The sequence below is a fragment of the Dryobates pubescens genome, chromosome 5 (genome assembly GCF_014839835.1).
Source record: "Dryobates pubescens isolate bDryPub1 chromosome 5, bDryPub1.pri, whole genome shotgun sequence".
Taxonomy (NCBI): domain Eukaryota; kingdom Metazoa; phylum Chordata; class Aves; order Piciformes; family Picidae; genus Dryobates; species Dryobates pubescens.
The window spans coordinates 19,653,402-19,665,541 of NC_071616.1; the positions used below are offsets into that span (position 1 = coordinate 19,653,402).

The following is a 12,140-nucleotide window of genomic DNA, read 5'->3' on the forward strand; positions in this document are numbered from 1 at the left end:
CTGGCAACTGCAGATGAGTTATGTTAAAATGACTAGATCTTGTTTTCTCCAGTGAAGCAGCACCCCATCACAGCAGCTCTGCATAACTGCAGCAGTCAATGCCCGCAAAAGGTAGGAGACTGTCCTCAAGGAATGGAGATAACTAATGAGGGGAACATAATAGGGCACCTGGGTATTTTCATTAATGAGTCCTATAAACTGCAGATCTACAGTTGGGTTCATTCCCTTACTGTACCAATTTCTGTAACACTGATTACTCCAGCAGCTGGGCATTTAATGAAGCACAAATGAGAAGAAAACCAAACCAGGGAGAAAAAAAAAAAGTCATAGTGCTGCAAGTTGTCCTGTCAGTAACTGGGTTTCACCTGGTTTTGAGCACAATAAATGCCAAAGCTGGGGCTGTTGAGCCAGGAAAACTGCTGCTAAACAAAAGGATGGTTGTCTCCCCAGTGGAGCCTGCAGAAGGCACCTGGACAGGATGTCTGGTCTCCTAAGGACATTGTTTTGGTATGGAAGCTGGGTGGGCCAATTCACCATGATACCAGGAAAGGGAATACGGTAAGGCAGAAACATCAGAGGGTGATTCATGCTGGCACCCAAGGGAAAACAAAGCCCTTCACTTTGGACAGAAGTGTGAATGTAAGAGACTGAAGATGCATGTTCTTCTTACATTTTGGTGTTCCTACCTGATTTACTTTTCTAGGATATTCCTCTTTTAAGGATATACCAGAATTTCCATCTGCAAGTGAGCATGGTGGGAAAAGGAACACACCTTTCTCTCACTTTCAGCAAGGCATATAACACTATCATGTTGAATAATCCTGCACTATTGAAAGAGTAACTGCAAAGTACAAGTTTAAAACAAACAAACCAACCAAAACAAAACAAAACCACACCTTAGGATGGCTCTGCAAGGAGCAGAGGCTGGCATACAACATTGCCCTGCCATGCTCCTGCTCCCACAGAGGAAGTTAATGAGGACAAGTTTCCAAAGGATACCTATCACATTTCCATGATGGGTTACTGCTGGGGAATAGAGAAGGTGGACAGATTGGCAGTACAACCCCAGAAGTTGACTATCCTTAGGAAACTCAGTGTGAAAGCAGATCCTTGGGGTATTCAAAGTAGGCTTCAGAGGTTTTCATGCTTTTAAACCTCGTCTACCCCTTAGAAAGGTTCACTTTCTTTGTGCTTCTACTTCTTGAGGATGAACAGATCAATAAAAATTATGCTCTTCACAGTCTGATCTGCAGTTACTATTTCAGGTGGCACAGCTGCCACTACATATGGGACAGATTTTCTTCCACAGGTGAAATTTTAGGATACAACATCTCATAATTACTCGGTTCACTATTCTGTTAAATAATTTGCAAGTTCATGAAAAACCTCTCCAATGTGCTCTTTGACTAGTGGAAGCAGTTAATCTTGCTTTAAGCTACATGTACACATTCTGCCCATGCCTGTACTACACGATAAACATAGCTCCAAGTCATGGGATTGCCTATCAGCAGCCACAGCAGAATCAAAAGGCACTTCTTTGGAATTAAAAGTAATTCACTTTAACTACATATGGCTAAAGGTTTCTCCAGCCAAATGGAAAATAACATAGATAGTAGATTTACCATATTACAATGTAGAAACAAGAAGTTCTTGCTGTCATTCCAAATCTACAATACTCATTACTAAAAGCAATAAAGGTTTGCATGTAATCCATTTAGTGCTGGCTTCTAGTTCAGTAAATTACATACTTATTGTCTGGTTTCATTCTACTACCCAGGGGGAAAAAACCAAAAACATATTTATTTGTTTAAAGGCTGCTACTTAATCTTAAAGCTTTTGGGTTGATTTTTTAAATAGCTGTAAGGATAGGATATTGTCCATGAGATTAATAATAAAAATGAAACAGTCCAGTGAGCTGAAATACAAGGACTATTTTACTATGGAAATTGTAGATTTAGGAGTTTTCATCATAATGACTTTACAACTGAATATGGAACAGATTCATTGTTACATTAAATCCATATTTTTTAAGATCTTAGAGCACAGAAAGCTGCAGCAGGTATTTCATGGAAGTGTGGATATTCATTTTCCCAAATTCATACTCTCCATCTGGGACAACCCAGGTTACACCCTTGGGGAGCCATCCCTATGGAGTAGCATCCACACAACTGCACACTGCCCAGCCCCACCTCAGTACAGCACACACATACACAAGCTTGTACATTGACACATCAGGAGTCTCCTTCAGCTACATGCTAATCTCATTTCTCCTCTGTTCTCATTTGCTGCCAGCTGGGAAGGAGCTGAAGCCTTGATTCACAACCAGTACTGACTCACATGTCTGCCCTTTTCCTACATGCCAGTGCAACCCTCATCTCCCAGAAATTCTCCCCATGCCAGTGCAACCCTCATCTCCCAGAAATTATCCCCATGAGAGACAAGAGGGAACCATGGAGCAGTACAGAGCTTCAGTGAGGCTGAGAGATGCCCTAGGACAAGGTCACCAACTGGATTTGCCCTCAGGAAGTCACAGCTCCAGTTTCAAAGAAGGCAGATAGTGACTATTTTAGAGGAGATGAGCTCTGTAATACATGGGTCTGTTTAAACAGACTGACTGTGGATGGTTTTCCTGAAGAGCCACCAGTTCTTCTTCTATGCTGTTCTGCCACTGAGGATTTCTGCCTCAACACTAGTGCTGACCACTCAGTCCCACCATTTGCTACACCTTTTCATACAAGCTAGTGCGAGTCTGCATTAGGCTCTTTCCCACCCACCACTGCCAAACTGGACACCACAGTGGAGTAGTGGGGTGATTAACCTAGGACTCTCCCATTACTCAGACTTCTCACAGCTGTGACTGGATAGATGGTGCATTTCTATCTCTGCACAGTTGGATCAGAATATTTCCAGTAAAGCTAGTTCACTACAAGTGACAATTTTGCTTCCTTGTAGAGACTGTTTGCAGGTGTTATTCTAGGCTAGAATACAGACAAAGGAAAATCCTGGTGTGAAGGTTAATGTGCAAAACCTCCTGAGAGACTACTATAAAACAATGCACATTTCTTCTACCGGGCTATTTAAAAGATGTCTAAGCAGAGAGATGCCATTCCTTTCTGCTCAGAAACACTGTTACTGTGACCAGTGAGCAATACTGAGCAGAAAGAGCATTCCCAATGGCATAAAATATGAAAGGCTTGCTTATAGAGTAGTGTCTCTGGAGACTCTTCTCCATCCTATGACAACCACTAACACCCTGTAGTCCTAGCTGATGTTACACAAGACTAATTAATATTCAAAACTAAGCAGAAGGCAAATAGATTCAAATCACTAGCATTTCAATAGAGATCACAGTACCTAAAATTGCCACCACCTCGTCGTCCTGAATGACTTCTAGGGATCCCGAGACCACAAAGCAAAGAGCATCAACACTTTCCCCAGCATGATAGATGAGGTCCCCTGGGGCACAATGGATCGTCTGGAACTCCACAGCCAGGGCTCTCAGGCAGCCGTCGCTAGCCAGCCGGAAGGCAGGGTGCTCATTAAAAACTTTCCGGTTTAGGTGCACGCAAATATCTGCTCTCATGTCCTTTGGGCAAATTGAGAGAACCTGAATAAAAGAAAGATGAAAAATAATCAGCTGGGAATATGACAGCAGGCCAGTGCACGCTTTATGAAATAACTGAACGGAAGGATCTTAAGATCTGCCTGGGGGGACACCAAGATGCACCCATCCATCCATCCAGTTGTTTCATAAAGGCTACGGTGGAAGTTTTATCTTGAATTGGAGTAGTCTTTTTCTACCCATCTACTACTTTCACTGCAGCTGAAAGGGTGGTTTAGAAGGGACTATTCTATTAGACTGCTCTCATTACTAACACTTTCCACACTTCCAGAATTGCAGGTAGCAAAAGTATGTCCTGTTTGTGGATAGCCCTCCAGACTTGGTGCCCAGACTATCCACTCAGTGATACACTCAGCCCCTGCAGGAGCACAGAATAGACATTCAGAGCTGAAGAAGCTGGAAGACATACAAGGACAGACCATTCACAACAGAAAACAGCATAGTTTGCTCGCATCCAGAAAACCTAATCTTCAAGCCTTGATGTAGATCGCCACTTACCAATGTGTATCCAAACACATCTAGGGTTTAGTTTCTGAGCCCAACAGAGATATAGTAAGTAACCTGCCCAAGAGGGCTTACAGACTAGACAATTCAAAGATGTTTAGACTAGAACAAAAAAAGTGTTAAGAAACCTTATGAAATGTAAAGTAATTAAGTATAAAGCTGTTCTGTGTACATGAGGATGTCTTCATAACAAATCAATTAAATAAGACCTTTAATTAATTTCTTACCTTAAATAGCTTTCCATATTGAAATAGTAACACAAATATCCAGAAGAAAGCAAAAACCTGTGGGTCTCATTAGGTTTGTAAACTGTGTGCTCAATATCTACACATCTTCCTGAATAGCCTAAAGTTCTAATAACCCTAAAAAGAATGGTAAAAGCATATTAAACCTTTTAAAGTTTTCCTAGGATAATTAATAGAAAAGAGCATGAGAATGAGAGTACTTTGGAAGTTTCATATAAAGAAGACTGCAGATCAATAGTGCTGATTAATTTCTGATTAACCTGGCAGCTTGCTCTTCAGGTATTGAGAGATACAGGGACATTGGATCAATGCGTTGATTACCATTTAATTTTAGCAAACAGAGGGAGACTCTGGTAACCCTGACTAAGCTTTGAAGCAAACAGCCATGATACTATTGTAGTAAAGCCACGATTTTAATTTCTGTTTAATGCAGAAGTATAAAATGCATTAAAGTATTACTAATGATTGTAAAGCATAACATGGGAAAAGGAGCAAACAGTTCCTAGTTTACTAATACCATTCAGTCCCTTCCTCATTTCAAGAGATCAAAGTTCCTTTCTGGTTGAAGATATAATGAATGCAGAAAGGTGAAGCAGAAGTTAGTTTCCTATCCTCTGTACTCTGACAGTGTGAGGCCAAAAGGGGCTACTGCAACTACCTGCCCTAATCTCATGAGCTTGTAATTTTTTCCGATCCCAAAATACACAATAAAATTATAGCCTAAAAGGCCTTAATTTAATACTTTCAAATGATGTAGTGTAGTTACTCTCTCTTTTAAAATGTGTTATTTCTGACTGAATAATTTTTTGTTTTAATTTTCAGCCAATGGACAGTGGATCTCATCATGTTGCTCAGTTAAAAGGCACGCAATCATCAGAAATCTTTTCCACACATAGGTGCATATAGGATATCGTCAGGTCCTTTCTCAACCTCATCTTGAATAAACAAGAGAGATGATGATTCCTCTGCCTAACACTCTGAAGCACAGTATCTCTTTGGAAATTTCCCCATAGTGTGAGGTAGTCTCACTTAAAACCACCTTCCCAGACCTGCCAGATAATTAGCTTTTATTTGATTTAAGACAGAGTAAGTCACCTTGGCATAATACTATTTGTCTGTTATGAAATGATGTACAGAAGATATACAAAACATATTAAAATACTCTGCATAGGTCTGTTTTATCATAAAAATTAACAATAAACACATTTGACAAGGCATATTCTCTGTAAACCATCATTTACATTAGTAATAATGTCTTGTCTGAATCACTGTTGGCCCTATCCTGTATAACATTTCCATAATTTCATTAGAGACAAATGTCAATTTTACAACCTTATGCATACCTGAGTCATTCTATTTACCACTAGAAATATGGGCACACCTTAGTTTTTCCAGTAAGACTCAAAAATTAGTTTTGAGAGTGATTGTTTCACCTCAGCCCTACTTCTGTATCAAAGAGAAACCTCATCTTTATTGCAGTAAAATAGAAACATGTGATCTTTCTTCTTCTCAATGGTAATTTAATGAAAAAACCTGCTTTCCTCTGTATCGTGATTGAGGATTTGTAATATTTTTATCTTCTCTTGGACCTAAATTATGGCTTGAAGTTTTTTACAACCTTTTAATACTTTCAAGTAATGTAAGTGCTTTTGACTTAACAAGGCCATGAGCCATGAATTCTCTGACTCTGCTCTTAAGAAAAATGTGCACATTCATACATGACCGATTTCCAAATTTTATCTTTAAAGGTTCCAAACTGCAGGGGAAATTGGTTAAACTATTACAGAGGTTGTTACTGTAAGATTTGGAGATGTTCCAGAACCCTTTGGTTTTTTGGACTGTAAATGTACTGTTTTGCTCAAGAATAAAAGCTACCTGAATGAAAAGCAGCATACTGTTTCCCCAGAAAGTTAAATACAGAGTATTAAAAGCATTACTCTTTCATAGATACAGCAAGCATATCTATTATCACACACTGTAGTATGAACAAACAGAACAAAATTCCATTGCACAGAAAAAGCCAATCTTAGAAAGCACAATTCAGGAATTTTCTGATGTCATGATAAAGTGATTTGCCTAGTGACATATGACTGTATGGAGGTATATGGAGATATCATCTAGCACAGCAGTAAATGAGTAATGATCCAAGAGTTAGCCAGGAACCACTATTCTGTATGTCAGTTCTCTTGTCTGCTATGCTGCAAGGATTGAGAAAAGAAAATTAAATATAACAGCTAGATGAAATACTCAATACTAAAAGATACGGCAAAGGAGCTTTGACTGAGAAAGAGAAATGTAGACATATATAGGGGAAAAGAAGAGCAAAGATAGATAATCTCAATATTCAGCTATATGCTCCAAGACTTCATGAACTCCAACCTTACTTTGCAGCACTTCCTTTTGCGTTTACAAATACCAACATCATGAATTCAGAAGTCTCACAGATGCCGCCAGCTTTTCTATTAGTTGTACTGTAGAAAGGAGTTTTTGGTGACAGATAACAGTGTGTAGTAATTTTCCTGCTTCCAAAGATGACACATAATGTGATATAGAAGCACAAACAGAAACATTTGGAAGCTAATAATAAATAGTCTAAAGATCCTAAGAGTAGAAAATGAGAAAATAAGCACTTCACATTCAGATAAATAATCTTCTGAAAATGATCCCTAATTGATAATACAAGACTTTGACATTCTTACTGTGAAATGCTCTGACTAAGATCTCAGCATTTTTAAGGCAGCATGCAACCTAAAAGTAGTAACTAGTACAAACTAGTAACAACATGGTTGTACATGAGTCCATATGGTATACAAATGCACACATATGAGCATAAGAAAGAAATTCAGTTTAAAGGAGAGGATACCCTGTAATGCTCTATCTATTGTTTTCCTGTTAGGGAAGTGCCTCTACTACTTCCTGTCAGTAGAACCCAAAGTTCTACTGGGGCATTAATTCTAGCCTGTGTATTCTAGAAGCAGCACATCAAAACCCACAGTCCCAGAATCATTCGGGCTGCAAAAGACTTTAAAGATCGAGTCCAATCATTTCCTTGGAGATTTCAAGACCTTTCTCAGCAAAACCTGTACTTTATAAGCAAGACAGGATATTAAGGTTGCTGACTGTAACGCTTTACGAACTGATGGGTTTGGAGCACACGACTTGGAGCAGGCAGTCTGCAGGGACCAGATGCTTGTGCTGCTACAAAAGTTGTTCTGTAATAAGTCTGTAGCTGCAGACTTTGCTTTCAGCTTTCCCATATGCACCCAAGCAGCATGAAAGAACAGAACCTGCTAGGTTTCAAAGCAAAATCAGAAGAGAAAGTAGAATTCTACCCAAAGAAGAACCTTTGTTGGCTGTTTAAGCTGCATTTCTACCAAAAAAAAGGAGCAAGGCTCTGTGTCACATGTGAACACTACACAAGTATCCATCAAGACTTCAACCACTACAAAGCTGAGAGGAGAAAATAAAGCACAAAATAACATTTAGCACTTTTTGTTCTCTGCACAGAAAATTAAACCTCATCAAAGTCAATATAAGACAACTGCTGAGCTCTGCCATCATCACCTGGCACCCAGCTGATACAAACCCAAACACAATGACGCCCAGTGGAGACATTCAACACCACTCTCATCTCTAGAGCACCCTATGGCATATGTCAATTATGCTTGTGGTTGCTGCGAGAGACTGGGAAAGGCAGTAACTAGGTTTGGAAGACTCAAAGGAAATTGGCACAAAACATCTCACTATCTTTACAGCTCAAGACTTGTAAGGAGGGAATAAAATTCCCAAGGAGGTTCCATCTGATTTTTACCTTCTCCCACCCATTTCCTCAGCATGTTCAGGCAGTTTAGGATAAATCCTTGAACAGCTCAAAGAATTCTGCAGGGAGCAGAAATTACAAAGAACTCAAAGAAAAGCGAATGAATTGAAACAATACTTGCACAGATTAATAGTGTGCCCAAACAGAATCTTTTAGGATGGGTTTAAGTATTAAAAAAACCCAAAACACCAAAAACAAAACAAAACAAAAAAAACCAACCCACAACTTTTCCTGGTTGGAAAACACTACAGGATGATTTAGCAAATATTACCGAATCTGTTAAGACTTGTTAACAAAAAAGGGTAGTGCCCAGTGAATCATAATTATTATCTATGTGCAATTCCCTTTAAGCACATAGGATTCTCACTTTTTTGGGGTTTTTATCTAGGGGATATATTGGCTGATATGCAAGCAAAGAGCTTAGACAGCAGTGGAATAAAAATGATCATTTCCTAAATGAATAAGTGTGATAAATATTAGAGATATTAAAAAGTGTCAGCTTTGGCAATAAATGAGTTCTGCCAACTTCCAGCCAGTTATGGACCACAGCTATGTCTTTATATTTTGTGGAGAAGGGCCACTCTGGGTTTATTCTTGGAGAAGGGACACTCAGATGTATTCAGCATTCATAATCAAAGTCATTTCTTGCCAAAAAAAAACCACGATACCCTCTAGGCACCTGAAGAAGTTATTCAGATTTTTAGAAGGATTTGGCTCATTTGAGTGTTGAATTATTTTGCAGACCTGGCTAAAAGCATTACATTCAGCAATGAAAACAGGCCAAAGAGACAAAGGTAAGAAAACAGCTCATTGGCAAATCACAGAGCAGTTTCCTGTAATAATCAGGTAATTTTGTAACTCAAACAGTGATGTATGGAACCAAACAGTTATTAACCCTGTGTTCATTATGTTAATTTTTAATACATCACAGACTATCTTGGCACTAAGAATTGAATTTCAGCAGCAATGGCGTGCTCACTTTAATTGCATTAAAATCCAAGCTCACTTGTATTTAAATGGTCAGAAATTGAGATCTGAAAATAAGGTCTAACAAGCTGAGTTTGGCTTGTTTGCTTGAACTGAACTGATCTAAACTGAATCAAAATTGTAGTAGTATAGTGAAAAAATTAACTGGCTTTCAACTCAACAGGAAGTGTCAGAGACATTAAAAAATCCTAGAAACTGGCTCTAGATTAAATTCAGTCTTGTGAACACAGAAAGAATCTGGCCAAGGGTCTGAAAAACAGGGGAAGATGAGAGGCATCACCATATGTTTTAAGGAATCAAGTGGTTCACCGGCACAGGGTCTTTTGGTTTGTCTAAGGCAACGGAAAATGTGACGCACTAGTAACATTCACTGACAACCTAAAGTACCAGATCTCAGATTACCTAAGGGTTGTAAAGTCAAAGGTTTTATTGCTTCAGCTTTCCTATTATATCGATCCCACGCACAGTCATTACATGACCTTCTAATACAGCAAAGAATATCAGACTACAGCCAATTCGATTATTAACAAACAAACATTTCAGATAAAGAAAAGAAACACAGACATCAAAAAGAATATGGCATAGTTCATACTATTTTTTTGGAGTGACAATCTCCAGCACAAAGGTCACTGTTGGAACAATGAAGTTGATCAGGGGATGACTTTATTTTGTGCTTCTTCTGGACGTAGCTCTACTTTCTAACAAGCAGTGTTATGTAAAGACATTGAAGAGTGAGAGTATTAAGAAAGCACTAGGAGAAGACCTTTCACTAGATGTGCTCTCTGGAACTCCCTCTCTGGCATTCCCTTGGTAGTAGTGCTCAGGAAAATGCCTGACCTATCCACTTGGGTACTTGGTCCCCCAGGAAATAAGTTCATGAGCTGCTCCATAGCCCTGACACTTCTTCAAGCATGATAAATTCATAGTTTAGTCTGTACCAATCCCAAAATGAACACATTCAAGAAGCAGGGATAACCATGACTCTGCACAGTGCACACAGGAGGCAAATAATCCATACCATCCAGAAAGGTGAAACAGAAAGCCCCACTGGTGCACTGACCACACTCTTGGACCCATGTGAAGGGTAGTAAGACCCCAACCATCTCTCCTGCATCCCACTCTCCAAAGAACCACGGATGGCAACTGTACCTGGTCCTAGCTCAGCTCTGTGAGGTGAGGGAAGACTTCTTGTTCACCTCGTCCCGATCTGCAAGGAACGACCAACAACCTCGCTTCTACAATGAAACAAAAATACTTGTCCAAAGGATTTTTACCTTCCCTCTTCAGCATGGAATTGTACAGCTGTCACATCTAATTTTGTAGAAGTTCTCATGAAGCTTGGAAGTCTTCTACCCTGGTCATCCACAAGGAAATGCAGCCAGCACTTACAGACACCTCTATGTGATGGGACACTAGGAATGGCAGTCTTATTCTCCTATTCATCTCAAGGTACCACTAATTATTGCTACAGCTCTTTAAGAGCTTACTAACAGCAAGCATGACTAAACTGCACTGTCCTTCAGTAGATTAATGTTTAATAAAGCTACAACCTGTCTCTATTTACCATAAATCCATCTCTCCTGCATGAAAGCTTAGTAGGCCAGCAATGAACAGTTTGAATACTGAGTCATTTTTCCATGATTTCCATTTCAGTCATTGCAATGTGGAATTTGCTCTCATTTTTCAAATTGCCATTGATGCTTAGGTTGAGACTAGATGCCTTTTTTCTCTTTCAACCTCTGGCTCTTCTGAAGCAATTGACTGTTAAAACATGATAGACATTTATTTAATTGGTTTCTGAGCAAATCCTAAGCCATACAAAAGCATAGGGGTCAAGAAGAGAAAATCTTTGGGTTTTACTGACATTTCAGAACGTTATCATTAGATGAGACCTTGAGATATCCTGCATGTTAGTTAATGGTTGCTCTGCTTTCATGTATAATGACCTATTTCATATGGAAGAGCTAATATCTATAAATTTTTCATTTGCTGCCTAGAGATTTCAATAAAAACTGAGAGATTTTAATTCAGTGTGTTTCAGATATCAAATTACTGATGCAAAGATTTTTTTTTTCAGCTGCTTAAAAATGGACATGTGCAGAGAATGTAGTTCCTCTTTTTACCTCTCTCAAAATAACAGGTTTCACTGGATGACAGATACTGTTTAGTACATAAAGGCTTCATAGTTTTGCAGTGTATTTATCTCTGCTCATTACTGAATGAATAACCCTGAAACTTGTAGCATTAAACATAAAATAATTTTTAAATTTATTTTTTTTTAAATCCCTCTTGTTTGAGATGTTGCTACACCAGGAGATAAGAGTTCATGTGCATGTATTACATATATCATCCCAGCTGTCAGAAGAGAGCTTTCATGTTTAAGTGATTTAAGATTATGGATCAGAGGCCACTTGCTTCCCCTTAAGTAATAATAATAAATATGCTAATGCTTTTAGTGTCAGTGTTAATTCCTTATTTGTGAACACTCAGAGACAGGCTGAAGGAACTGTGGTTTGGAGACAGGATTTGAAGATGAGCTATTCCCAAAGAGTACAGGGAAGTCATAATAATGTGCTTAAGACACATACAAGAACAACAGACTGAGGCTTTAAGGCAAAATTCTGTTTGGGACAGCTTGCTCTCATTAGCAACAAGGACTAAATGTTCAGTTTTAGCCAAGATCTTCCTTGGGACTATATACTGAATGTGTCATTCAGGGATAGATATCGGAGATCTGACACAGTAAGTCCACACATATTAAGTGGGAGTAACTCCACTAAAGTTATTAAGTTGTATTTTAATTTCAACCATATTAATTTAACATCTGTAGCTATCATGGAAACATATGCACATGTGTTTATTTTTACTCCATCAAATTACTAGGATTGTTCATCACCATAGAAACCTACTGTAACACTAAGAAATTTCATTCTTCGCTAGTACATTAACCTTCTTGTTCTCT

The 12,140-nt window shown here is 38.8% G+C and overlaps 1 protein-coding gene across 1 annotated transcript in view; it reads right to left on the reverse strand.

Annotated features, from left to right (window-relative positions):
* Positions 1-12,140, reverse strand: part of KCNH5 (potassium voltage-gated channel subfamily H member 5) — a 152,178-nt gene that overhangs the window by 34,983 nt on the left and 105,055 nt on the right. The window contains exon 9 of the mRNA XM_009903690.2: positions 3,355-3,607. Coding sequence (XP_009901992.1) covers positions 3,355-3,607 — 253 coding nt within the window. The remainder of the gene's footprint in view (positions 1-3,354; positions 3,608-12,140) is intronic.